This window comes from Dermatophagoides farinae, chromosome 1 (genome assembly GCF_024713945.1).
Source record: "Dermatophagoides farinae isolate YC_2012a chromosome 1, ASM2471394v1, whole genome shotgun sequence".
Classification (NCBI taxonomy): Eukaryota; Metazoa; Arthropoda; class Arachnida; order Sarcoptiformes; family Pyroglyphidae; genus Dermatophagoides; species Dermatophagoides farinae.
Window position 1 is genome coordinate 3,100,687 of NC_134677.1, and position 27,021 is coordinate 3,127,707.

Here is a 27,021-nt window from a genome sequence, read left to right on the forward strand (position 1 = left end):
AATCATCGGGACGTCGGGCAGAAGCATAGAATTTTGTAAAATCAATTTTTGAATCACTATTCATATATGATGATGATGATGATGATGATGAAGAATTTTTATTAAATCCAAATATCGATGATGATAACGAATCTCCTTCAAATGTCGAAAATTTTAAAGGTTTGAAAATTAATTCAAAACTTCGATTCATATCTAATGAAATTTATATATAAATTCAGGAGATGAAACAGCAAATATTCATGAATCTTTATTCCTAAACAATTTAATGAATTCGACATGGAAAGATTATTATGAAAAATTCTTGTTTGATATAAATTGGTTACGATATGATGAAAATACTAATATGCAGACTATCATTAAAATAGTTCCAATGGTGATAAAGCATTGTCTTCATCCATTATCACAAAACACAACTTGATGAGAGCCGGGAGATTTTCAATAACATGATAAGTCTTTCATCAAGTAAATATCATTTGGATAAATATATAGAAAATTTACCAACTTACATCCCGGCCGGTAAAGTATTCAAACTAAATTGATTGAAATGGTTTATTGATTTATTATTTATTCCACCAGTACATGAAGTTTGGAAAAGTAAAATTCCAACTACAAATTCAGTTTTAAAATTTTCTTGGGTCAAGCCAAGTGACCTTTGTCGATTGATATTGTCGAATAAATCAATAGTTTCCCAATTGTTGTTGGAAAAAAAAATACAAAGACGACAATTCAGATGAATTACGATACACTGAACATTTGCAATGTTCAGCTGAGCGTAAAAATCGTTTATTGGGAACACTCCAATTGGAGTTTGGATTTGATGATTTCTCAATTGTCAATCAGCTCGGAGTCAAAAACAAAAATCACACATATATGGGACTCTATCTGACGTTTCCACATATCCCATTGAAAATGAGACTGAAACAGAAGAACATCATGGTGATGTTATGAATCGAAAAGATATGAGAGAAAATGGTTACCAACTGGCTGATATTTTTCGGCCAGTCATCACAGATTTTAGCGATGAGAATTTCAATCGACAATAAAAATTTCAAATATTAGCGCTATTTGCGGCGATAATAAGGGAACTTATGAATTATTGGGTATTGAATTGCTTATAAATATATTAACACAAGTATTGATTATTTTAGGCTCAATACAGCTTTTCAAACCCGTTCATTCATATCGGGTATGTGGAGCCAAGGGGGTGAGCTTGGAATTGGCAAGCAAAGAATAAATTTTTCTAATATTTGCTAGACCAAATATTAAAAGAGCAAAATATTTCTCACAGAAAGTAATTAATTTACTCTAACAAACAAAATGTTTTGCCAAGCGGGCGATTGCCACTACTTCTAACGATCTTTATGAAGTAATCATCGGGACGTCAAAAATGATTTCAATACCAACAAAACGGCATTCGAAATTCGAATGCTAAAGAATTTGCATAGAATTTTGTAAAATCAATTTTTGAATCACTATTCATAGATGCAATAACGTTTTCTTACATTTTTATCACATGAATGAAAAACAATTACAGGAAATAATAGTCTGAAGTGCTCAAGATCATCAGTCAATCAATTTTATTTAAAAAAATAAATTTATTATTTAGTGAATATTATTTCAATTATTCAAAAGACGCGCTAGTTTGTCGTTGATATATTTTAAGGAATTTTATTCGTAAAAACCCAAATCATTAAAAAATAATATCGAATCAGAGGTAAAACAACTGTTTATCGAATGATGAATTTTATTCGTAAAAACCCAAATCATTTAATATCGAATCATGATGAGATCTTTTCGTTTATTTTTTTAATTAATATCCGCATGTAGACAAGTTCAGTGATGATTACAATTTTGCTCATCACTATGATCATCATCACCACAATCAGAACGATGATCACAACGCCATTCTTGTGGTATACACAATGGCCGTTTTCGACACTGGAAATATCCATCCGGACAATGGAAATCTGGTGGTGATATAGCCTGACAAATTGTTCTTTCATCGGTTTGATCGTGGCAATCTTTGTGACCATCGCAAAGCCAATGATATGGTATACATCGTTGCCCATTGTCACATTGAAATTCCTTCTCGTGGCATTGTTTCTTCTCCGTTCCATGTTCATCGCTAGCGTCTCCATCATCACTGTCGTCTTTGGTTGGTTCGCCTTTTGGATAATTTACAGGTTAGCCTTTACTCTCATTAATCGAATATTTATCAGCAATACAGCATTCAACATTTATATTTTAAGCACATTCTCAAGCATTACAAACTTTCACCATTTGTTATTTTATACACTTTATGAAAACTAACCTTCTACTGGCCCAACGGGACGAGATCGGTGACTTTTTGGTTTTCGAATGGAATTTTCTTGCTTCTCTTGAACGCATCTTCTGCCCCTACTCAAATAAACTTGACTAGCTGTGCAAAACTTCTTCGACAATTGTTCAACTGATAATTGCCGACAATTTCCGTTATCAACAGATTCATAGTGATCATCGCATGCACATATCGAATGACGATTACCAGATGTTCGTAATGTTAGCTGTTGGCAACTGTGTTTTCTTTTTCCGATTCTACCACCAAGACATACCTCTGACCGAGTATCATTATGTTTTGGAAGCCATACCTTGAGTTGAAATAAGGGTCCACGTTCTTCGTGTATGAAATGGCTAAGATTAGTTTTTAAATCAAATTGTTGAATGGAGCCATGTTGAATTTCAATCCAGAACAAAGTATTGTTAAAATAAACCAGTGAATTGGCTATATTAATGCGCGATGATTGCCATATTCGTTCTCGTCTCGGCATATTCTCTGTCAGATAATTCATTCGATTAATTGTCTTTTCGCCTGTATCAGTCCAATAAAGTAATGCCTGATCAATATCAATGGCTAATGAACTAACATAACTAGTGGAACGATCCAAATGTTCTCCAAAAATGGTCACCTGTGTTCCATCCATGTTGGCCTTACGTATAGCATATGGATACAACGTTGTAATCATGGTATCATCATCTCTTTCCTTATTATCAGTCATAATTGTAGCAGTGAAAAACATGAGACCACGTTTCGAATCTAAAACCAAGGCTCTTGGCTCAATAAGATTATTGATAAGAATTTTTCGCCAAACTTGCCTCTCGGATTCAGCAACGAAATTGATCACCGAAATAGCAGATGATTCAAGTAGATAAACATTGTAATTACACCAATCAAATGAAATTGTTTCGATTTGTATAGGATGGTTTGTTGTTGTCGGAGTGAAAAATTTCAAATCGATTCTTTTGGTTCGATTCATGTGACTTATCTCTTCAATTGATGATAATGATTGCGTAATACGTTGGCTAAGATCCTCATACAGAAGATTTGTTTTGAAATCGTCAAGATAATAAATATTGTTATCGAATGGATCAATATCGAATGTAGTGGGCGATCGACTAAATGTGATTGGCGACGCATTAATAGTTGTATTGTCGTTGTTACCTTGCTCATTGGATTTTCGGGCATAAGCTATTTGTCTAAATTGTATTAATCCTGGCTGTGAACGAGAATATATGAGAACTGGATCATAATGAGCTTTAAAGTTTTGATCATTATTCGAAATCATCAATTCGGTTACATTTTGATTTTTCTGTTTCTGTGTTGTGCTTATCAGTGTTGAATAAATCATCATCATATCACCGTATACACTTTGATCGCTTTGTCTCATAATCATCATCTGACCATCATTCTCATCCATCGTGATCAACGTCAAAGTCAATGTTATAATTGTATTTTTCATGGGTGTTGTGCTGTTTGATTTTAAAGGTATTTTTATATTGCTCGCATTAGTGGGTGTTATCTTTTGATGTATCGTTTTCTTAGATGTTTCATTTCGACTCAACAAATAGAGTGAATTATCATTGGCAATCATAGCCATGGATGCCATCTGTAACCAGCTTTCCATTGTATATCTACCCGAAGACATTATTGATCCAGTATGTTCGATTTTGAATCTGTATCGTTTATTACCGTCATAATCGACTGATTGAAGAAGATCTATATGAAATTTTCGCCAACTTAGTCAACAATTATGTCAAGTTATTTCTTGCTTACCTAATTTAGTATCGATCCAATATAAACGCTGTTTAACATGATCTAATGCTAGATATTTTGGTTCGACTATAGAAATACTAACGATTCGTTTCATTTGTTTATATCGATCATCACCATCATTATTATTTATTTGAAATCGTATAATTGCAGGTGATAATAATTGACTTGGTCGTTGCACTCGATCTCCTTGTCTTGATATAAACACAAATCCTTTATTTGAATCGTATTGTAAATCCAATGGCCTACTTAAAATTCGGTGATCTACTCGTACGATACATTTGCTGATGTCACATTGGTAGAGCAATTCATTCGTTCGATCTAATAGATACCATGAATTTCGTTGCCAATCATGGGCGATTCGATCAATCTGATTAGCATCTACATATGTAGGCAATAATAATCTCGATGGTTCTGATGATGATCCAAATCTTAGGCAATCGATAGATTGTCGTTCAATCCAACAGAAATCTGGTCCTCTAATCGGCCAACCTGTTGTTGTTGTATGTTCGCCATAATGAATAAGAGGTGTTCGTTTTATTGTCGAATTGTGCGACCAATATTCGAGAGCTATCTGTCTTATATGTGTTTGATTGAAATGTACAATTGAAAGTGATTTCGTTCGATTCCATTTCCACTGGAAATCGTTTGAATTCAATAATTTCAGCCGTCTTTCATTGATTTTTCCGTAGCAAACGTCATCTGATTCATCACTTTCGTCTTGTCCACCATTATGATTAGAGTATTTACCACAATCCGGTTGGCCATCGCACATCCAACCACGTGGGATACATTCACCTGATCGTTGACATTGAAAAATTTCTTCATCACGACCATGATGATCATAACCACCACATGGTTGACACCATTCATCAGTGATTGTAATGGTCGCAGCACTTTGGCCAGATTGTGATCCATCATCATCATTATGATGATTGGTATCGCTATGATCATTAGCCAATATTAATCCTTCATAAGATTTGAATACTTGATCATCGAGAACGACATCCTCGTCGAATAGATTAAAATCTGATTGTAACCATTCATCAGAACCATCACGGCAATCAACAATCTGATCACAACGCCATGATTTCGGTATGCATTCGAATGATGTTAAGCATTGATATTCATTGTGACTGTCACAACTGAAGCTACCATTCTCTGTATGTAAGCCATATTCAATTGTTGATGCTGTTGACAACATAAACACTGTGAGCAAATGGATTGTGATCAATAATTGTATATTCCATTTTGTATGATCCATTTGGATGTATTCACAATGACACCACTGGTTTGTTTCGGGCACCATTAAAAAGTAGAGAAAAAATACATCAAACAAACAGCAACAGTTTTCAAGCATTTAAGATGAAAATGGCTCCACCGTTACTAACGATCGATGAAAATCTACGTATCCTACATACGACTTGAAAGTTCTTGCTCATCATCGATCTTTTTCTTTGGCAAAGACTTAACACTCCCCAAACACAGAAACATACACACCCTGTGGTTAGCATTTGCTATTTTGAACGAAAACTAGCATTCATTTGATTTCATCATATATGTCGATCATCTCAATCTATGCATATATATGCATATTCTGTTTGTATCAAATTCTGAATGGTGAATTTTGTTTCCTTCCATCAGAATTGATTTCATTTTGTCATCATTCATATCGATTAGATTGATGAGAAATGATTTAATGTAGTTTTTATTTTCATTTCTGTATTGCTTCATTGAACAGTTGAGTTTTGTGATAATAACCTTGTATGATGATTATTGACAGTTACCAATGCCTGGTCTATATTGTATCCACATTGCTATAATTTAACATAAAAAATAAATAAAGTCAAGTTTCCAATCGATAGATTCAATTAGCTTTTACATCTGGATACTTCATGGCTTCAATCAAATATATTTTTTGTTTTCTTTCGTTTCCTATTGTGTGGTGAGAATTTCAAATACACCGATACAAAGCACGTACATATTATTAGTAATAATATTTCTACAAACTCGCACATACACACACAGCATACATCGCTTGGTTTTTCTTTACAAAGATTTTGGCTTCTCTAGTCGGATGTTTCCTTGCATTTAATGCATTGATATCATTCATCAATCATTTGGAGCAAAATGTTTTAGTTGTATTGTGCCAAAAAAAAAGTTATTTGAGCGAATGTCTATACATTCGTTATGTGAACATCAATCTGTTCCCAGTTTTAATTCGAATGAAAAATGAAAGTAAGCAACGGTCGATTGAAACGAAAATTTTTGTTTGCTGTGTATGTAAAACACAATAACACAGTGTCCAGATTCGAAACAAATAATCCATTTAATCAATAGATAACATTTATCCAACTTCTGACAAATCGAAAATTTTGATTATCTTTTTTTGAAAGGTTAGATTTTATTTAAAGGCATTTTCATTACAAATGAATGATTACAGGATTCAATAAATATAAAAATAAATATATAAGCCAAACGTTCGGTTCAAGTGGCCAAATTTGAGCTTCATCAATGATATTACCGTTTTTTTTTGGTCATCATCATTTAGTTGAGCTCAATACTTTTTCTTCTTTTTCTTATATTTCTTTTTCTTCTTCTTCTTTTTCTTTTTCTTATACTTCTTCTTCTTTTTCTTCTTATATTTCTTCTTTTTCTTTTTCTTGTATTTTTTTTTCTTTTTTTTCTTTTTCTTCTTTTTATATTTCTTTTTGCCATAACCATCAAGCATATAACCTCCACCGTTTGGTGATGCTAATAATGTACCAACTTCCGATGCCATCGGCATTATCGAATCAGGACCATTTTTATTGATGGTTTGAATGAGCGCGGTACTATCCACCGAATCTAGCGATGTTAATCCACGGCATTCGATCCAATGTATCCAGGTGAAAATGACCACCAGGGTCAGGACACCCAATCGGGTTGTCTATGTAAACATATATAATTGGATAAATAATAGAAACAAACTATGTTTGTTTGCCAAACGGGAATTAATCACTTACCATTTTCACCGTAATAGATTTCGAATTGTCAAAATCTGAATTTGATTTGACAATTCGAAACTATGTTTGAATGATGAATGATGTTTGTTGATATGAATCGAATTCATTTATATACTCTAAATCGAGGCTAACTTAAATCAAGCATTTCTTTTGTCATTTGTTTTAACCATTTGGACGATTAAGGAAATCGATTCAATCTTCCAGTTGATCAAGGTATATAAATGTGTGTGTGTTTTCAACATTGTTATCGTATACTTATTGAATTGATCGACATTGAACATTAAGAATGACTTGTTACTGCCAATCGTCATATCATAGATATCGATCTGGCTGTATGTGTGTGCGTGTGTGTGTGTGTGTGTAACGAGAATGATTTTAATTTAGCAATCATTGAATCGCTCATCGAACCGATTTTTTAAAATTTATTTCAAATCAATTCGAAACCATTATGTAACTTGTCATATGTACACACATTTATACATCAATCCCCTCCTCATTGGTGATCTATTACGACTTGGTTTTGATGGCCATGTTCCTATTTCCGTCAATGTCTTAGATGTATCATTCATGCAGACAAACCAAATATATATTGTGGTATGGATAAATCAAATACAAAAAAAATTGAGTAATTTGTTCATGTGTCATATGGTTGATGTAATTTGTCATTTTTAATATTTGTTCCATTTTTGTTGTGTTTGTATATATACATGTCTGTGTTGCCTATTACCATTCAATGACATTTTTTTTTCTTTTGGTTCACACTTTTTCATGTGAACGACATGATGGGCGATGAATGTACAATGTATGTATGTATTATTTGGTTGGAAAATTTATTTCGAATTTCCGTATATCATACCAACGACTATGAATTTTGTTGTTGTTTCTGTATGTGTTTTTTTTCTATGAAATTTATCTCTCGGCATTGTCATTAGTCGCCGTTTTTATTTTGCCAATCGTCCATTATATAATGTTATATCGCTATTGGCTTTGTGATTTAGATCATTGATTTCCAACCGTTGGTCGGCATTTGTCGATTCACAATTTAAAAAAAAGTTGGATACCATTGATCTATATGTTTGAATAGATGAATTGTTTCGATGTCTGTTGGTTTCATTAGAATCTAATGACTTGCTTATAGTGCATATGGTTTAATTCATGTTTATTTCAACGGGGCTTTGTTCGGCGGTAACGGCTTGTGGTTTTTAACAAACATTTAAACTCAATCAGATCAATGAAAACTAATTATTTGTCGCCTATCATATGGTTAATAGTAATATTGAAATTTTGATTCTGTTTCATAGAGAATATAGAGTATAAATGGTTGCGTTTTTTATGAAACAGGATAGACAACTAGACGAGATAGCAATACTGGTCTCATATTGAGCAATTAATGCTATTAAGAAAGCTCTTTCTCTCTCTCTCTATGGTCTTATTATAATTGCAGCTTGTTTATTGTGGCGAAAACTGCAAACTAAAAACTATAGGAACGAAAGGAAAAATTTCTTTTCATTCCGAAAAGGCGCAAATTCTCAATTCCAATTTATAGTTAGCAATTCAGCAGCAGTAAACATAGGCCAAAAAATTTCATATTAAGATAGACGCCATGTGAACAACAGGCAAATAATGGTATTGTGGTATTATCGTAGTTTTGCCTTCGTTTTCATTGGGCCCAGTATTTAATGTATGCAATGACAAATCTATATACTATTGTGTTTTGTGTATTGACTTGTCGTTAATTTGGTAGCTTTCACAACAATTTGATGTGTAGTAGTATTTGCTTGAAACGAAATGAACGAAAATAATTTATATGATGATGATGCTAAAGCATTAGTTCCTGTACATTTTACCAAAAAAAAAAAAAAAAAAAAAATAAGCAACCATTGACGCATCACGATATTTTGTAGTCGTCTTTTTTTTCTCATTCATTCATTCATTGAATTTTTCCATTTACTCACACACACACACACACGTACTTACGATACGGACACGCATAAGCAAAAGTTTCATTCACTAAAAAAATTTAATCTTCTTTATTGTATTTGATTACTATTTTTTTTTTACTTTATTTTGGCCCTAGAATTGACTTAATACGATGATGATGATGTAGTCCGCTCAAATTCATTCACGAAATTCGATTCACAATTTTCGATGTTAAGAAAAAAAAAGTCGGTCTGGTTGCTGTTTTTTTTTTGTTTGGTAATGGCAATTAACAATTTAGTTGGTGGTGTCAATAGAATAATGTTCACACACCCACACACTCACAAACATACAGAGACAATCTTTAACAATCATCGATCAGATCGATTCAAGATCAATGTATGACAATGATAATGTTGGTTATTGTTTGCATCCCCATAAAGTGTGATGTTTTTTTTTTTTTTTTTTTTTTTTTTTGGTGCCGAATGCTCAATATGGCTGCCATCAATGTTTTTAAATTCAATTTTCGATAAATAAATAACAAAAAAAAAGAAAGTGAAAAAATTTTGCTTTTAGTAAGAAGAAAATGTTTAAACTCATATACACATCAATTTTTTAAATGAAAAAAAGAATTTTTTTTTTTTTTTTTTTTTTTTTTTTGATAAAAAACATCATTCATCTACCAGAATTATTAAAGTTCAGAATTGTATGGCGATAGGCGTCCTATCAGTAATTTGTTGCCTTCAGGTTTTTTTCTGTTCATACGAAAAAATTGATTGAAATTAAATTTTCTCCATCCGTTTCGGCTATGTAATATGTTTCTCTTTGTTAATTTCGATTGAAATAATAATGATGATTAAAATTGGTGATAATCAAATCGTAGTTTCTATAGAATAGGATAGAATAAAAAAAATTCTCTATCCGTCTGATGACGTCTAATGTGTGTGGAGCCATCTTTTATATCTTGTGGTTGCCTTTTGTTTGTCTATTTTTTTTGTTATAAAATCCAATGATGGTCTTCAAAGATTAGTTATCGGTTTTGTGCACTACCCACAACACATACACACACACACATTCGATTCATTGATTATTTATTCTTTGTCTCTGCGGCTTTTTATGATACAATTTCCAATACACACACACACACACACACACAAACATTAAGATTTGGGATCAATGTCAAGTGGCTTATTCCGTTTCATAATATGAATGCATTTTACCACTAGCCGCCCATTTCTATACGCCCATCAATATTTTAGCAAAATTGGGTGAAAAAAATTTGTTTTATTTCTTGACTATAATGAACGAATCGAACCCCAACATACCAATGACTATTGTTTTGGCACAGTTTTCTCTTTTCATCAATTCCAATTTCATTTTGTTTTTGGTTTTTGTTTTGTGCCACTCACTCACACTGTCAGATGGTTAGGATGAAATGTAATAGATTCGGATCGAATATTTCTAGCGGATGCATCTTTTCTAGGTTATTTATTTCCATTAAACTGGCTGTATACATGTATTATACGGCATTGTCGATTATATATCGGCTGGTTTGCCTTACCAGACACACTGATACTGCTGGTGTCATCGTATACACCGGAATTATTCGGTTGTCGTAGTGGTGAGCGCCCGCGCGACAAAACTCATCTTTTTTTTCTGGTACCGCTCTGCTGATGTATAGGTCACCAAACCAGCCAATACATGAGACATGAGGAAGAAAAATTTCCCTCACCATTTTTTTTGCGGACGAAACTTTCATTCTGTATTCTTCTTCTATACGTTGCTGATACCCATCGGTTCGATGTTATTGATCACCACTTTGGCTTGGTGGTGTTCCCATTCTCAGTTGCTTTTTGATGTTTTTGGCTATAGTATCTATTGTAATTGTTTGACTGATCGTTGTTGTGGCTATAACACCAGTATATTCAATCCATCCGTCCATATTCTAAATCTATACGGAAACATCTTTTACGCGGTCGTCGAATGGCCAACCCTATACACTATTCTTTCAATTGACTTGTGCTCTAATCTGAGGTTCTTCTACGATCTTCAAGAGGTTTTGGCTTTTCACAATCAGATCTAGACTATCTCTCTCTCTTTATCTTTCGTTTTACTGTTGGCCCTAGTAAAAGTACTGAACTAGCTGTGTATTTATATGGCAATATTATATCAGGGTGCCAAACAACGATCCATATATACATGTTTTATTTTTCTTGATTGTTCGAGGCCCCTTGGATTCAATATTTTGTAAGTGTTTGTTTGTTTCTTCAAGTGAAAAAAAAACAACAACACAACATCACATCGGATTCACCTCATGAGAATTACAATCACAATTTTATTTCCATAATCGCACTCATCTTGACTTGTTCTTTCTTTTCGTTTGGTCTATGTGTCTGTTGTTAACACACACACACACACACACACAAATGTTAATAGCAGCGAGTGTTTTTTTTCGAAAAAAAAAATTTTGATGTCATCAAAATAATTGAGATGAATACTAAACTATATGTCTTTAAAATTGTTTTTTTGTGTCTGTTTCAAACAATCATTGTAAATCAAAATATGTGATCAACAACTCTACCTACAACAACAAGCATTGGGTCAAGTGAACCGTATCCATTTTTAATTTTTCAAGAAATAGTTCTGAGAAGATGTGATCATTATTTGTTAAATTATTTTCGAAAGTGAAGCTTACATTTCAGGAATAAAAACAAATACTCATTCATAGCAAAGTTCATTTAATTCGTGAAATATTATCATCTAATCGAAAAAAATCTGAATTGGAAATTAGCATCATGATATCTATTTGTTTGTAATCCCAGCATTGAGTTTGTTTCTAATATCAAAAATCTGATAAAGAGAAATTATTTCAACAGTGGTCTTGATCATATATTGATATTCAACTTCCGTTTTTTTTCGTTCTTACTTAAGTTATTTAAATTTATGACCATCACATCAATTTCAATTTGTCATCTTCAAATGGAGAAATGTATTCATTGTGAACAAAAATCCAAAGAAAAACTCAACGACAAATACTTTCATGTAGATTTTTTTTTTTTTTTTTTTTTTGATACAGTAAAATAAGATCAAATCAACAATCATAGTCCCTTGATTCTTTCACATTCATTTGAATTAAGTTTCAAGCAATAATTCTGTTATTACATGCTATCCCCAAGGAGAGAAAGATAGATTGATAGTTACACTCGATCCGTGATGAAATTTGAAACTCTTCTTGAAAAAACACACACACAAATGCAACACTTTTCATGTCGACAATTTGAATCAAATTAGCAAGAATTGCTTGAAAAAACTAAATTTATTTTTTTTTCGCAAATTAACTTTTGAATTCAAAAGAAAACCATTCATTATCATTTGGATCATTGTTGTCGTCGTCGAAAAAAGTTTCAAAGCAATCGTTTTCTGCTATAAAATTTACCCGTAGTGATTTGATTTTTTAAAAAAATGATGAAAAAAACGACAATGAATCGTTTCTTATTACACAACTCTCATAATATTAAGCATTGATTTTGTAAATCGCATCCTTGCCACTCATTGTGATATATGTCATCTCAATATCGAAGAAAATACTCAAGAACTTTGCAAAACAAAACGGTTTACCATCCAGATAAGTAAAAAAAAAGTTACTATTGTCATTTCTTTATTCGTTCTATAAAATTTAAGCGAATCATACTACTCCCAGGTATCAGTAACCGTATCGATCAAATTCTAAACAATCATTATACGGTGACTAAAGACAAGTTATATTTTTTACATCAATAATCGCTGCGTATACATGAAAAATATTGTCGATATAACCCTGTGATCTTTATATCATTCGATTGAATTTCATCAGCAATTAATCTATCGCCATCATAATACGTCCAAACCAAACGAAATCCTGTTCCCTTACATCATTCAATTTTACTTGTCATCAATCATACCAACATCAATATCAACAACAATAGAAATGCAAAATCAAAAAACTAAAACGACAGATTTTGAACATGATAATCGTCCGAGTGGTGATCATCCGGATGTCTCCAACGATGGGGGCGGTGGTAAAAATGGAAATTTAAGTAACAACAATCATAATGATAATGATGATACGACCGGCCGTTCAAGTCTGCAGCCAAATGTTGAACAATTGGCTGTTGATCCTTCCAGTGTTGAAGAATGTTTAAATTTATTCAAAGCTTGTTGTAAGAAAAAAGCCGATTTCGGTGAGTTTTATTTTTAATTCGATTGTTATGATATTTATTGTTTTTCTTTTAGGTCTTGAAGATCTGTTTTGGATCATGTTCTTGTTAATCATCATACTGTTTTCCATATTGAAAGGCTTAACACGTTACACGTGGTCACAGATCACCTACATGATGTTAGGTTCAATCGGTGTCCTACTATTACTGTACATTGGTGCAGCCATATTCAATAAATTTGTTCTTGAAGATTCTAGTACAGCACATTGGAATGCCCATGCAAGATACACTCAAGCTGCCATTCATTGCCGACTGAATGAAGAAGAACAACGTGTTCATGTGATTGCACCACCAAAAATGGGTGGTGCCAAATTGAATATTATCTATTCGGTGGGCGATGTTCCATTAGCCAAAACTACATCATCCGGTTCATCGTCAACAATCAACGGTGGTAATCCACATTCACGCCAGGGTTCAATAAGCAGCGGAATAGGGATCATGCCAAATGCATTATCTAACATAACCGCCCAGGCTATCCAAACGGCTGCCGCATTACTTGGGCCACCATCCTCCATGACGTCAACGATTCAACCGTCGTCTAATCCAGTGGCCACTACTTGCTCTACAACAACAGCCATGACGATAGTGAGCAAAACGGCAACTAGTCATACTAATGATTCCTTATCATTGACGAATCAAGCAATCGGTGCTAGTTCTGTGGTCACTTGTGGTCTGTTGCCATCATCATTGAAAAACGATATCATTGCTGAAGAAGATGATCGTCCTGAAACGCCTAGCTTTCTTTCAACCTACGGTAACAACAATAATCATGATCGTTCTCGTCAACATATTGATTAATGTAATCTGTTCATTTTCAATCATCTGATCATTGCCATCGTGACCCTTGATTGATCGAAATTGATAAATTTGATAGAAATCCATCTAGAAAAAAGCAATGCTCTCTCCACTCATCCATACCTACATGAATGTAAATGTGCTTATATAATACTATGAAATCTATGTATTACTCGTGTAAATATTTCACATCATGAACAATCAGCAACCCTATTGTTGTTACCATCATAGAGTTTTATTGATGCCAATTTGGCTATAATCACGATCGTTCAATGAAATACAATCGATACAATCACATGAATGATAAATATTAGTTTGATTGTTTCGATTGGTGACAGACGACATACACACACACACACACATACATAAACAAACACTATCATTTGGGTGATGATGATTTTATTTATTTTTCTATTTACTTCATTTTATCCTATATATTCGGACTACATATACAGGAAAAACAAATCGAACCTTAACAGTGTTACTAATTGTTATCATCATTATCATCATTATCTAAATTAGATAATATTATATATTCAAATTCTTTTTATTCTTCCAAAAATTCGTATATAAACAAAAGAAAAAGCTTAATCTTTCTTAATCTTATTTGTCTGTTGTTAATCATGTTATCAGACAAAAAATTTTTAATTGATTACCATATATACAAATCCAAACAAACAAACAAACAAATGATTAATTAATTATCTGTACAAAACAAAACAAAACAAAAAAGAATATTCTAGCAAATTCAAACAAGAATAAAAGCAAAAAAATGTTAGTTTTTAATTGAATTCAAAATTAATTTCAATCATCAGGATATAATAATAATAATAAAATCGATAATAATGTGCTAAATATTTATGTTAAGAATAATTGACTGTATGATTGAAATGATGAAGATATACAAAAAAAAATAATTATAAATTAAATTTAGTACTATAGTACAGATACACATACAAATAGCGATAGACTTAAACTAAATTTTTTTTTCGTTTAAAAGTGGTTTTTAAAACCAATGATGATGATTAGGTCGCTTTATAAATCGCCAAATTCCATTTGTTAAGTTTCGTATAAAACGACCTATCATTTTATTTAATGTTTCTTGTCTATGTCCACGAGTAAGACGTCTTTCAACATTTTCGATTCGATCAATAATCATTGAATCTTCATCCATCGAATGTTTTTTAATCATCATACGGCCCATTGTGATTACATGATACATTACTTTCCATAATGGTTTTAATGAAGGTTTACGTCCGAATAGACGATGTTTGATAGTCATATGATAGATGGATGTACGAAATTTATTCAACAAAGATGACACTATATGGTCATAGGATCGTTGTTCTAGTCGTTTAGCTTTTCGTAGTAATCGTCTAAAATGGCTTGAGCTTGTATCTTCGATTCGAATGATGACCATATTGATTAATGATTTTTTATTATGATGATGATGATGATTATAAAAAGCTTTGATCCATGATTGCATATGTTCAATAGATTCCAAATCATTTGGATCATAATAACCTATTGCTATATTGGTCATATCGAAATAAGGAGCAAATGTTTGTTGATAAAATTCCGATTTAGTTTGAAACGAATCCGACCATTTCAGAAAACAAAGTTCGAGACAAACATTCGATAAGCCACACGCATAATTAATGTTGTACGTCGAAAGTAGATCACTATTGCTACCTTTTCGTTGGTAATTTGGTTCCATAATAAAATTATGACGACATTTCCTTAGGAAATTATTGTCTAGACGATGACCATCATAATTATAATTGCCTCCACTATTGGCAGTGATACTATTTTTGTTCATAGAACCAAACACAAGTACCCGGAATGATTTTAATTTCCTCAAATGAATTACTCTGGGTCTAATCAATTCAGACCATTGAAATGATGTCTTGTTCGATGATTGGCTTTTCTCTTTTCGTCTTGATGAATTATTTTTCTCTTTGATTGGCAATTCTGATGTTGGGCAATATTTTGGTTTGAAAGAATCTTGCTGATGGTTAATATAATGATCTTTATTATAACCACATGAACGCATCATTCGTATAGCTGATCGTGTCGTTATACCGACTGGCCATGTTTTACGTGATTCAATTAATGTATCGATATGATTAGTGTTGGAACTTTGACTATTGTTTGTCGTTATTGTCGTAATTATGTCATGTCGATCGCTATTGCTTGAAACTGGTGACAATGTTGATACAGTTTGCATTGTCGAATCATTATGATTATGAAATTGGTGATATTGTTGTTGTTGACAATGGTTAACATAAGTAACTATTGAATTAGACCATCGATAATTTTGTCTACCTTTTTCTTCATGACTGTTGTCATGGATATGAACCAATCGTTCACGTCTACATTTACGAATATTATTATCATCATCATTGTCCATCGTTATTATTGGATAAACATTTTTTGGTGCCATCATCGAAGATTTTAATTTATGAATTCTTTTCGATATTAATGTTGTTGAAAGAATCAATTCAAAATTAATAATAAAAGGTATTGAGATTTGTTCGATCGAGTTGACAAAAACAAAAACTAATCCATTGACCAGCTATATTATGAATGCATCAGACAAAACATATAGCAGCATTTGTTGTTTTGTTTTGATGCTATAACACGTCTAAATTTAGTGCAATTGTCTTATGATACACGTCAAAGTTGATTTTCGAAACAAAATTCGAATTGATCACATTTGTGAAAAAGACCTAAAAAGAAGAAATAGTTTAGAGAAAAAAATCAAACACTTCTTGATAAAAATAAATTAACTTTTAATTTAATATATGCATCTCAAAAAACATCAAGGTATTCAGGGATTAAATAATTAATCTTGATTAACTAAGGGAAATTAATGAAGAAAAGAAAATCAAATCATCTAAAGATTGACATGAATCTGTTTCAAATAATAAGAAATAATAATTTAGAACACTAAAATTCGATTTAGTATGATGGTGATGATTTTTGGTCAAATCAAATCAAATGGCCATTTAAAACCAGCTAGTTTTAATTATATTTTGGCCAATTTTGTTTACATTGCCATCATTATGATGATTGGATGAACCATAGAATTCGTTATCATTGTTGTAATTGTTTGATTCGAATGATGTCCAATTTGTTTGTTCATTTTGATTTTCGAATTTTTTCTGTTGTTTTTGTTGTTGTTGTCCATAAAACAATGAAGAGAATTGATTTGCCCATTCGTTGACGAAATTCGATACGGTATTGTTTTTGAGTAGTGTTCCATTCTGAAGTTGGTCGTAAATTTGATCTACACGTTTTGTTAGACTTGGTTGTTGTTGGTTGAAATCATTCCAAACATTCATCATTGTTTGTGGAATATATTTCTCCACATTTCGTCGTACTAATTGATGAATTTCGTAGTCACGAATCTTACGATACAATTGTCGGCAGTGTTCATACTGAAAACAACGATCTTCGACCATGTTGAGAAGTTTCCATTCGAATTGTTCAACATATCGATATAAAGCTGTCAACATTTCGTCTAAAATAAGTTCAATATCGTATCTATCGGACCATTGTTCATAGCATTGGCTAACTTTATCCAATGTTTGAATAATCATTCGGGCAATGTAATCATCACTGTTTTGCATTTTATGCCGAATTTGTTGACATTCATCTACAATCAGCATGACCAATTCACGATCAATTATTTGTCGTTTAAATAGAAGCCATTTATAACGAATTTCATCTTTAAGTTCTTCAAACATTTGGTTTCGCCATCCATAAAGATCTGTTCTTTCGGAAAATTCTTCGATACGTTTAGGTTGAGAACCATCAAAGACGGATTTGAGCAATTGCCATACATTGAATTTAATATCCACATAACTTTGTCTGATGTTTTTCGGTTCCAAATGAATAGAGTACGAGCTTCGGTCACCACCAAAAATGATGTCATAATATTTTGTAACATTTAATTGCTGGTTAGTTCCAAAGTAGATTTGACCCCATTGTTCTCTACCATATCTGTTCACATTGTGCCATTTGGCACCGATCGATACCGGTGATAAATGACTAAACATGGTAAAGTTGACAACTCGATTAGGACCGCTTTCATTCATTGTTTCCACTGCGAACAAAATACTATGATTCACTGCGGTTGGTTGTTTTACGAATTCCATTGAAATAGAAACCGTTGGCTTTTGTTGGGAATTTCGTTCATCACCAAAAATCATCTGCAAACTTGAACATTTATGCTGCATTTTTTGCTGTCCATCTACTTCAATGAACTTTTTGCTCTTTTCACAAACACTATCAATTGAATCAAAATTGTATCTCAATTTGAAAACTTTCGGTTCATTTGCTAAAAATTTTGGTGATCGCCATTCGACTCGAACTTCTTTTGGATCTTGTTCTTTGTGAACATATTCCACTGTCATGTCGACAATCGGAGTTCGTGAACCTTTTTTCAATAATTTTGATTTGACATGCTGTATGGGTCTATAATTGGATGGCTGAGAAGATGGTGTCTCATCTTCATGAGCATAGTTGATTTCATTCAACAATTGATAATCAATATCTCCTGGAAGATACAAATGTGCCAGCGTATTAATTCGAGTTTGCATTTGAACTAACATTGGCGGTGGTTCCACATAGGTTGCAATCAATACCGGTTTTCCATGATCTCTTTCGATGGCCATTCCGGATATTTGCGGTGATTCTGATTGTTCTTGGTAACGGAAAAACAATTCTACAAGGTACCGTTGATTGTATCGAGATTGTTCTTGAGCTTCCACACGCAATACTTTCACCTGACCAGTTTGTTTATCCAAAACAATTTCAGCTTTTCCTTCGCCACTATAGTCACCACTCAATCGACCTTCATAACGTACGATCTCATGTGTTGATGGTCGTTGTGAATCATCACGATGTATTCGATCCAAATTCAAATGCAATACTTCATGGCCATCAACCTGGACGGTTGCTTCACGTTGCCAATGTCGATCATCACCAAAGCGATCATTCCATTTAGCTTGAATTTCTTGGTTTTGATATTTGAATCGAGCATCCACATTATCGAATGTAGCCGGATGATGCGATTGGATCATCATTTCGAATCTTGGTTCAGCCCATCTCTGGAACATGATTTCTGCCCGATAATCGCGACGCCATTTGCCGAACCAGTTCAAAACTAGTTCCAATTTTTTTTCTTGTTGATAGCTTACAGCAAAGACCAAATGTGAATTGTCACCGAAAGCAGCTTCCACATCGATTGTTGGAATTCGATCCGTAAATGAAACAATTTGAAATTTTTTCTGTACTGCTTTAGCAAATAGATCAACATTCACGTCAACAATACGACCGTTTTTATCATATACGTTAAGCTGCAATTTACGTTCCGGTTTATTCCATTCTAGTTTTGCCTTCTTCTCTACAGTTGAGTTTGGTGAATCAAAATTCAATTCATAAGTGATGGCTTTTGAATCACTTTGGCCTTTTATGTGGATCGATTTTTTCTGATCATTTGATCCCATTTGAAGCGATAAGATTTGTCCAAAATTTTTCTTTTTATTTGATCGATGTTCATATTTAGCTTGTGTGTTCATGAGATCCCATTCATCTTTCAAATCAGTTTCGGTTTTCATTTCGAATTCCACTGATCGACTATTCCGTACTTTGAGCCTGGCTTGACCAGTCAACAGATTTGTTTGACCATTACGGCATTCGACCAAAACATCATGTGTGCCTTCTTGTTGTTTGTATTCATGTTCAAATTTAGCCAATTTCTTATCATTACTTTCCAGATTTGAATATTGAGCTTTCATTTTGATCTGACTTTCTAGGATATTTTCAAGTTTTTCCATCTGGCCTTCACATTCAATGTGATGTTCAAACCATTGCCCTTGAATCTTGGCTTTATTCTGCTGTGATTGAATTTTAGATTCAATCATAATCTGTTTGGTTTCATCTTGTGGTTGTCCCCATGCACAATGTACGCGAAAATCTTTGATATTTTTTGCTTTTGTTTCAAAACGAGCCCGTCGATCTTGAAGTTTGTCATGGAATTCAAAATCGACATGTCTATTATTTCTGTTGATCATTGCGTTTAATTTGATTGGAAATTTTTTCAGGTTAGATTCAGCATTTAATTGAAATGATTGCCTTGCTACGAATGCTGCATCAAAGGAAATCAATTTATGGCCAGATTTGTTGGTTTCCGAAGTTAGACTGAATTCTCGCCAATCTGGATCCCATCGAGCTTGACTATGGTGTTCGAAATTGTCGTTTTTTTCGTTCTTCTCGCCGATCAGATCAAATCGAACTAAACGATCATTAAGTCGATGCTGCAGTTTTCCATGAATTGTGGATGATTCCCATTCGATATCGGTGTGATCATGACATTCGTGATCAACAATGACTTTGAATTGTGATGAATGTTTCTGACCGTTGATCTTCATTAGCCATTGCTTTGGTTCCGTACGTGTCCATTGTAACGAACCACGGTAAATACCATCTCCTGATTCAAATTGAGTTGATAATTCTTTCATAGGCACAAATCCCATATGCACAACATTCTTATCACCAATGATTGCTTCCATCGATGATTTCTGTCCATTTCGGAACATCAAATCACCTATTAATTGGATCAATTGATGATTATTTTGTTTAGTTTTTGATAAAAACTTTATTGTTGGAAAATTAAATTCCTCAAATTCGGTTCGATGATCGATACCGTTGAATAATTTTGTCTTCAACACGACCAATGCTTTTTTCGGTGACCAAGCGAATTCAGCCTGTGAGAAACGTGTACTAATTATCAATTCGTGTACATATTTTTGAGCCATTTGTTCTTGTCGATTGTAAACTACATCAAACAACATTCGTTCACCAAGATAGTTTTTCATGTCAAATGTAATTAATTGACAACAATCAATGATTGTTGCATATGGATGATGTTGCCATTTAGCTTTTGTCTGATGAATGATCTGTTGTCCAGGAGCTTTAATATCGACCATCAACTGATAAAAATTTGGTTGAACTTGTTCGATTTTAATCTGACCATGTAAATCACCACCAAATTGACCATCAAATACGGACATTTGATCTGATTGAGTGTGGAAATTGAATTTTAACCAATTTCTTTCATAATGACGTGTTTGTGAATCAATTTGTATCTGAGATATTTCTTGATTTGATTGTCCGTTGACTTGAATTTTGCTTTGATGTTCAATTTGAAGTTGTGGCAATTGAAATTCAACCATTACATTTGAACCATTTTGTTTATTGTCCAAATGTTCGTATTGGACATTTAGAATGAAAAATTCAGATTCACTTTGAATATCGAGCTGATTTTGTTGGTTCAGATGTGCTTTAAACATGAAGATGGTTTGATCTTGTTTTTTGGTCAAACTTGATACATCCAACACGTTTTGGTTCATGTCAACTGATGTTTCATGACTGTAGCCGGATTTTTTAGCTGTAAATTTTCCATTCAGTTGATTATTTCGAACGTTCCTTTTTAAATGGGCACCAATTTTTACGTTATTATACGATCCGGTGTTAAATGCCAATTTACATTCACAATTATCATTATCATCGTGATGATGATGAATATCCAATTCGTAGATCATTTCTCCTTCACGTCGCATGGCGTTTTTCAATTCGAAATTGCCCATATGTTTGTCGTGCAATTCAAAAAGTCCCATTTGTCCACAATGACCCAAGAGATTATTCTCAAAGAATGTTTCATATTGAAATTTACGTACATTGGCGATCAAATCTATCATTCCTTCATATTGATCAATATCACTTTCGAGCGTGTATTGAATATGTAATTGTTTTACTGCCCATTGTGGCAATTCATTAGATCCAGATTCCGGTACGGCTGCCATTTCAATCTTTCCACGATATTTACCAGTTTCAATTTCATCAATTTTATCCTTGTATGAGACGGTAAATTTAAATTGATGGAATTTGATTTCACCATCACAATGCGAATGAAATGGTTTTGATAAAGTTTTTTCAGAATGAAAATTAGATTCAATCAATAAAAGATGCCGTTTTTTTTCTTCGATTTTTACTTGATTTGTCGACACTTTTCGCTCTTCACCATATTTGGTTACATCGGTGATGGCATTCATGACATAATGAATGTTTTTTGGTGTAAATTGAACCTGGATTTCCGTATCTAAACGAGTTGATTCTCGATCATGAACATTGTGAATTTTTCTTGTGGTTCGTTCGATTCGAAATTGATTCATTTCAAGATTCTTACCGAATTTCCAGACAAATTCATCGTCCATTAAATCTGGTTGTCGTTTTTGATTGTATGAAATGTCCACATTCAATGATGGATATTGTGACGAAAGTAACTTGTAATGGAGATATCGTTTCAAGTTTTCGATATTATCAGTTAGCCATGGCAAACGATAATCGTAACCGTTTAATTCATATTCAATATCGATTGTTTCGTATTCATTCACATTAGACCATTGATTGTATCGGATTTGGTTTGTTGATTTAATTCGTTTCGAATCTTTGACAAACAACCATCCATGTTCAACATGAGCTTCGTAGATTTTTATTTTTGTTTCAGTTGAAATTTTGAATGGCCCATTATCATATTGACCGTTTTGGTTGATGATCATATCGACGAAAGATTGATCATTAAAATCAAATTTAATCCATACTTTTTGTTGGCCATCTTGCTGTTTTTGATAAGTGATCATCCCTTTACTATCGATAATTTTCATACCTTCTAGAGGTTGTAAAACAGCTTTAACATTGAATTTTGCATCTTTGGGAGAGTTCGATCCATCTGATTGAACTTGTCCATCAACATTGACATGAACAAGTTTAACGTTTTGTTCGTTTACAATTTCAAAGAGAAATGACTTTTGTTGAGTACCATCGAATAGTTGGAAATGTGCCTGGAATTTTCGTTTCAATACATGAATGAAAAAATTAGCAGATAATTGATCATCGGTTTGTTTCACAGGTAATTCGACTACAAATTCTGTTTCGAATCGTATCTGTTGATCTGATTGATTGGCAATTGGTGTTGCTATACTAAATTCAAATTTCATTCTGCTTTCATCTTCTGGAATCAACAATGGTGCCAAAAATTGTTCAGGCATCTCGAGGGTCATTTCAATACCTTGCATTTGTTCGGTTTGCTTACGTAAAGTGATTTCATTATAATCAACCATTATTTCTTTCATTTCACTTTGTTTCAACAATGAACTGGTCAATATGGTTTTTTTACAAAGACTTACACCCAAAAATTTGGTCATTAAATCAGGCGTACATTTTGTAACCATTGTTGGTTCATTATTAAAGTGACCAACTTGTGAATGTCGACCTTTGATGATTTTCGTTTCAGATTTCCACCATACTTGCTCCTGTTCGGGCAAAAGAAATTTCATTCGTAATTGTTTAGCTTGCTTGATTTCCATTTGAAAATGTAATGTAGGTGCCGCAAGTACTTGACTGACGATTCGGAATTGATCCATCATGTTTTCTTGGCCTTCAATTCCAAAACCAACATTTGTATGAGCCACAAAAGTTGGTTTTAGCATCAACTCCATGAATCCATCCATACCATCGGTTGATTGATACTTATTGACAACGATTGCTTCCAATGAACCAATATAGGTAGAATTAAACTCGAAATACATGGGAACACCTGAAGAAGTTTGGTCAATGACTATACGTTTTTGCCATGGCATAATGATCATTGTTTCATCTATACGAATTGGCAACCGTTTGCTTAACTGTTTCCACATGTTAGACAAACAATTTTCACGGTCATCGCTATCATAGAGGAATATATTTTTACCATCAACATTGACTAACAACTGAATTCGTCGATGAGATGACATTGTAGCATTTGATGATGTCATTGATTTAACGATGGAATCTAATTGGCCAAATAATTCGCTATCGATTTGATGTTTTGACAATGTATGTTTGATATTGGATAGAATTTTATCGCTGATCGAACCTTCAAAACCTTCTTGACGAATAGTGACTTCTGCTACTCCCATTTGTCTATCGGTTTTGCCCATCGGAATGGTTACGTTGACCGTAATTGAACGTGGAATTTTGAATGTCTCGTTTCCATTAGGCATAATTACATCGGTTTCAATGAAACTTCCAAATCCTGTTTTTTGTTCTACATAGTCGTATTCATAGTGTCGGGAAAGGAATACTTGCATTAATGATGCTGGTTCTGGAAATTCAGGAGCATTATCAGGCAATGATGAGTGTTTGACTTTGTTGAGTGTATTCCTTAGAATTTTCTGATGTGAACAAACATAATTGTACACATGTCTGTGTGGTGATTGTTGTTCTTTTTCAATTACGTTTAATATTTGTTGCAATTCTTCTACAGTGGTTCCAGTTTTAATCAACGTACGATAACTGATTATACGAATCTCGTTACTTTCATCTGGATTGGCAAAAATTTTCAGTAAACTTTGTCGTATTGTTGGTGTAGGTTGAACGGCATCGAAGGATTTGATGGCTACGACTCGAATCAGATCGCTCCATTTTGAATTTACAATTACTGGCAATAAACGTTCTTGTTCGGCTACCATAGTCCATGGTGAAACATTTTCCAATGCAATAAACAATCGTACATTTTGCACTTCGGCTTTTTCATTCTGAATATTTTTCATGATAATGTCGACAATTTTCTTGTACATTTCTTCTTTGAATTTAATATAATCTTGATGTTGTTGAATGGGAGATTTAATCAAAGCTGAAATACTGAGTACAATATCTGAATCATGGATGTTATCCAATAATTCTGGTAAAATCTGTTGTATAGCCACCATTGATGGATATTGAGCAAAAGCCATTGAAGTAGCTAGATATCGTAAACGTTCATTGGCCATTGGATCTTCATCTCGTTTCTTATTCAAACGTAACAATTCATCACGAACAATTGTTGCCGTATTTTCATGCATAATTGAAGCAGCTGTATCGACAAAAATGTCTTTCAATTTTTTTCCTTGATCACCACAAAAATTTTGTTGTTCATCAATATTAATTTGTTCATCCCAAATTGATTTGATCGTTTCGGCCGATTCATATCGGAAAGCTTGTGTCAATTGTTGAACATAATCTACGGTTTTCGTACTGACACGATTCCAATTTTGTTTAATGTCTTTGCAAATCTTTTGTAAGACAGTTTTGAGTTCAACTTTTTCCATCACCGACGATTTAGATCGAGATTTTAATGATGATGATTTTTTTAATCGAAAAATATCCTGTAACCATTGTTGTTGATTGTTCAATAGAATAGAATTGCTTTTTTTGAATTCTTGAGAATTCTTACTGGCTGATACTTGTTGCAGATGAACACGTGATATCAAATCAATGTCGAAATGATCGAACAAAGTATCCAATGAACGAGATGAATGACATTCCGATTCAACAACACGATGCGATTCAATTCGTTGTTCACATTCCGAATGAGCTTCACGGCTTTCTTCGATAAGGAAACCAATGTCGGAAAATTCATCCGATTCTTCAAGATTGATGCCTGAACAAGATAATCGATTGTCAACGTTAAAACACGGTTAATTGACAAAACTGAACTTACATTTCAGCAAATCTTTTCGTTTCGAAACGGAATATCGATCTTGACCATTCTCGATGACATGATAATCGGTATTACATTCACCATGGTAATCAGTTTCGACCACCTTTCAAAAGATTCATCAATTGTAAATGATATGTGGTTTGATATTACAAGTTGAAAATTACTTACTGTTTGATCCTTTTTGTTGTTTTCAATATTCGAGATGGTCTGCAATGCGGAGATAATACTTTTTTTAACATTAATCACAAATGGTTCCTCTTGTTCGTGTTCCGGAGAACAAACTTCCGTAACAATACCATCTTTATAAGAGAAAATGATTGGAATTTGCAATTGACGTTCATAACGTTCGATTTCTTCATCTTTATCTGGGGAAGAGGACTCAGTGCTAGACATTCGAATGTTGACATTCTCCAAATGCATTGATACTTCACAAGCGTTGATCGAATCCAATCGTGCTTGACCATCAATCTGGATTAGATTATCGGCCACAGTACCATCCGTTTGGGTTTTATTGATTTTAGCTAAAATTTCATTGGTAACTTTTACCGCATAAACGTATGATTTTCCAGTTTCGAACTTTATGAATTTGTCATTATTAAACTCATCGTCCAGATGACAATGTTTAATACAGATTAGCTTGGATTCATTAGGTCGATTTTCACGATCAAATGAACGGGCTGTCATCGTGTTGAATGATTATTTTAAAAATTGATTTCAATATAAATTTCGATTATGAATACTCACCTGTAGTTGTGTGAATGCTGTTCGCCACCAGCACAGCGGTCAATAAAAATGATGAAAGTATAATTTTCACCATTTTCGTGTTTTTTTTTAAATTGACCACTCAATTGATTGTACACTATGATTATGAAAAAAAATTATTTTATTTGTATCACAAATCAAATCCTACGGAAACATAAGAAAGATTCGTTCGGATGAAAATGATATTTTTTTATTTTATATACTAAATAGTCTTTGGGCTAGAAATGGCCCGAACATTATCAACAATCTTATTTACTATATGGTGATAATAATTGTTAATAATGATCGAATTCAATGTCCAAGTGCTAAAAAAAAAAAATTCAATAATCAGCAATGCATCCTGCTGACTCATAACAAACATTGATGATGGCCAAAATCCCGATACATAATCAAAGATGATAGGAACCAGTGTAATTCAAAATAGAAGCCAATATTGAAATCGATCGAATAATCAAATCAAATGTGACGAAAAAAAAATGCTAATTTCAATTATAATTATAATATATTTGTGCTGACATCGACTGTTGTAGTTGACAGTAACTATTCAGTATTTGTCCAAACGTTAGCTTGTAATGAAAATCTGTACTGAGATTGATGTGTCAGCATAACCCT

The 27,021-nt window shown here is 33.1% G+C and overlaps 4 protein-coding genes across 5 annotated transcripts; 1 reads left to right on the plus strand and 3 right to left on the minus strand.

Moving 5' to 3' along the window:
- Positions 1 to 87: 87 nt before the first annotated feature.
- On the plus strand, positions 88 to 19,309 carry LOC124492992 (uncharacterized). Of its 2 annotated transcripts, XM_075735264.1 has the most exons (4): positions 88 to 159; positions 219 to 516; positions 12,364 to 13,229; positions 13,282 to 19,309. In XM_075735264.1, exons 3-4 carry the CDS (start codon positions 12,977 to 12,979, stop codon positions 14,061 to 14,063), a joined length of 1,035 nt encoding a protein of 344 aa, XP_075591379.1. In that variant the 5' UTR covers positions 88 to 159; positions 219 to 516; positions 12,364 to 12,976; the 3' UTR covers positions 14,064 to 19,309. The 2 variants fall into 2 exon arrangements, with proteins under 2 accessions (XP_075591379.1, XP_046911979.1); XM_047056023.2 differs by lacking the exons at positions 88 to 159; positions 219 to 516 and adding an exon at positions 7,228 to 7,305.
- Positions 1,642 to 5,520, minus strand: LOC124492989 (low-density lipoprotein receptor-related protein 1). Its single transcript, XM_047056020.2, has 3 exons — positions 4,091 to 5,520; positions 2,312 to 4,033; positions 1,642 to 2,165 (listed from the first exon to the last, which is right to left on the minus strand). Exons 1-3 carry the CDS (start codon positions 5,445 to 5,447, stop codon positions 1,834 to 1,836), a joined length of 3,411 nt encoding a protein of 1,136 aa, XP_046911976.1. The 5' UTR covers positions 5,448 to 5,520; the 3' UTR covers positions 1,642 to 1,833.
- LOC124492754 (uncharacterized) lies at positions 14,820 to 16,506 on the minus strand. Its single transcript, XM_047055736.2, has one exon. The coding sequence runs from the start codon at positions 16,504 to 16,506 to the stop codon at positions 15,067 to 15,069; it is 1,440 nt and encodes a 479-aa protein (XP_046911692.1). The 3' UTR covers positions 14,820 to 15,066.
- LOC124492750 (uncharacterized) lies at positions 16,836 to 26,590 on the minus strand. The gene is made up of 4 exons (XM_047055732.2): positions 26,392 to 26,590; positions 25,816 to 26,324; positions 25,648 to 25,750; positions 16,836 to 25,587 (listed from the first exon to the last, which is right to left on the minus strand). The coding sequence occupies exons 1-4, from the start codon at positions 26,462 to 26,464 to the stop codon at positions 17,069 to 17,071; spliced, it is 9,204 nt and encodes a 3,067-aa protein (XP_046911688.2). The 5' UTR covers positions 26,465 to 26,590; the 3' UTR covers positions 16,836 to 17,068.
- Between the last annotated feature and the right edge of the window lie 431 nt (positions 26,591 to 27,021).

Coding starts and splice junctions, on each gene's coding strand:
- LOC124492989 (XM_047056020.2), bottom strand. CDS start 5,447: ATGCTTGAAAACTGTTGCTGTTTGTTTGATGTATTTTTTCTCTACTTT. Junction 4,034..4,090: donor TTGGATCGATACTAAATTAG/GTAAGCAAGAAA, acceptor AATTTCATATAG/ATCTTCTTCAATCAGTCGAT. Junction 2,166..2,311: donor TCCCGTTGGGCCAGTAGAAG/GTTAGTTTTCAT, acceptor ATTATCCAAAAG/GCGAACCAACCAAAGACGAC.
- LOC124492992 (XM_075735264.1), top strand. CDS start 12,977: ATGCAAAATCAAAAAACTAAAACGACAGATTTTGAACATGATAATCGT. Junction 13,230..13,281: donor TAAGAAAAAAGCCGATTTCG/GTGAGTTTTATT, acceptor TTTTTCTTTTAG/GTCTTGAAGATCTGTTTTGG.
- LOC124492754 (XM_047055736.2), bottom strand. CDS start 16,506: ATGATGGCACCAAAAAATGTTTATCCAATAATAACGATGGACAATGAT.
- LOC124492750 (XM_047055732.2), bottom strand. CDS start 26,464: ATGGTGAAAATTATACTTTCATCATTTTTATTGACCGCTGTGCTGGTG. Junction 26,325..26,391: donor CAGCATTCACACAACTACAG/GTGAGTATTCAT, acceptor ACACGATGACAG/CCCGTTCATTTGATCGTGAA. Junction 25,751..25,815: donor ACAACAAAAAGGATCAAACA/GTAAGTAATTTT, acceptor ATCTTTTGAAAG/GTGGTCGAAACTGATTACCA.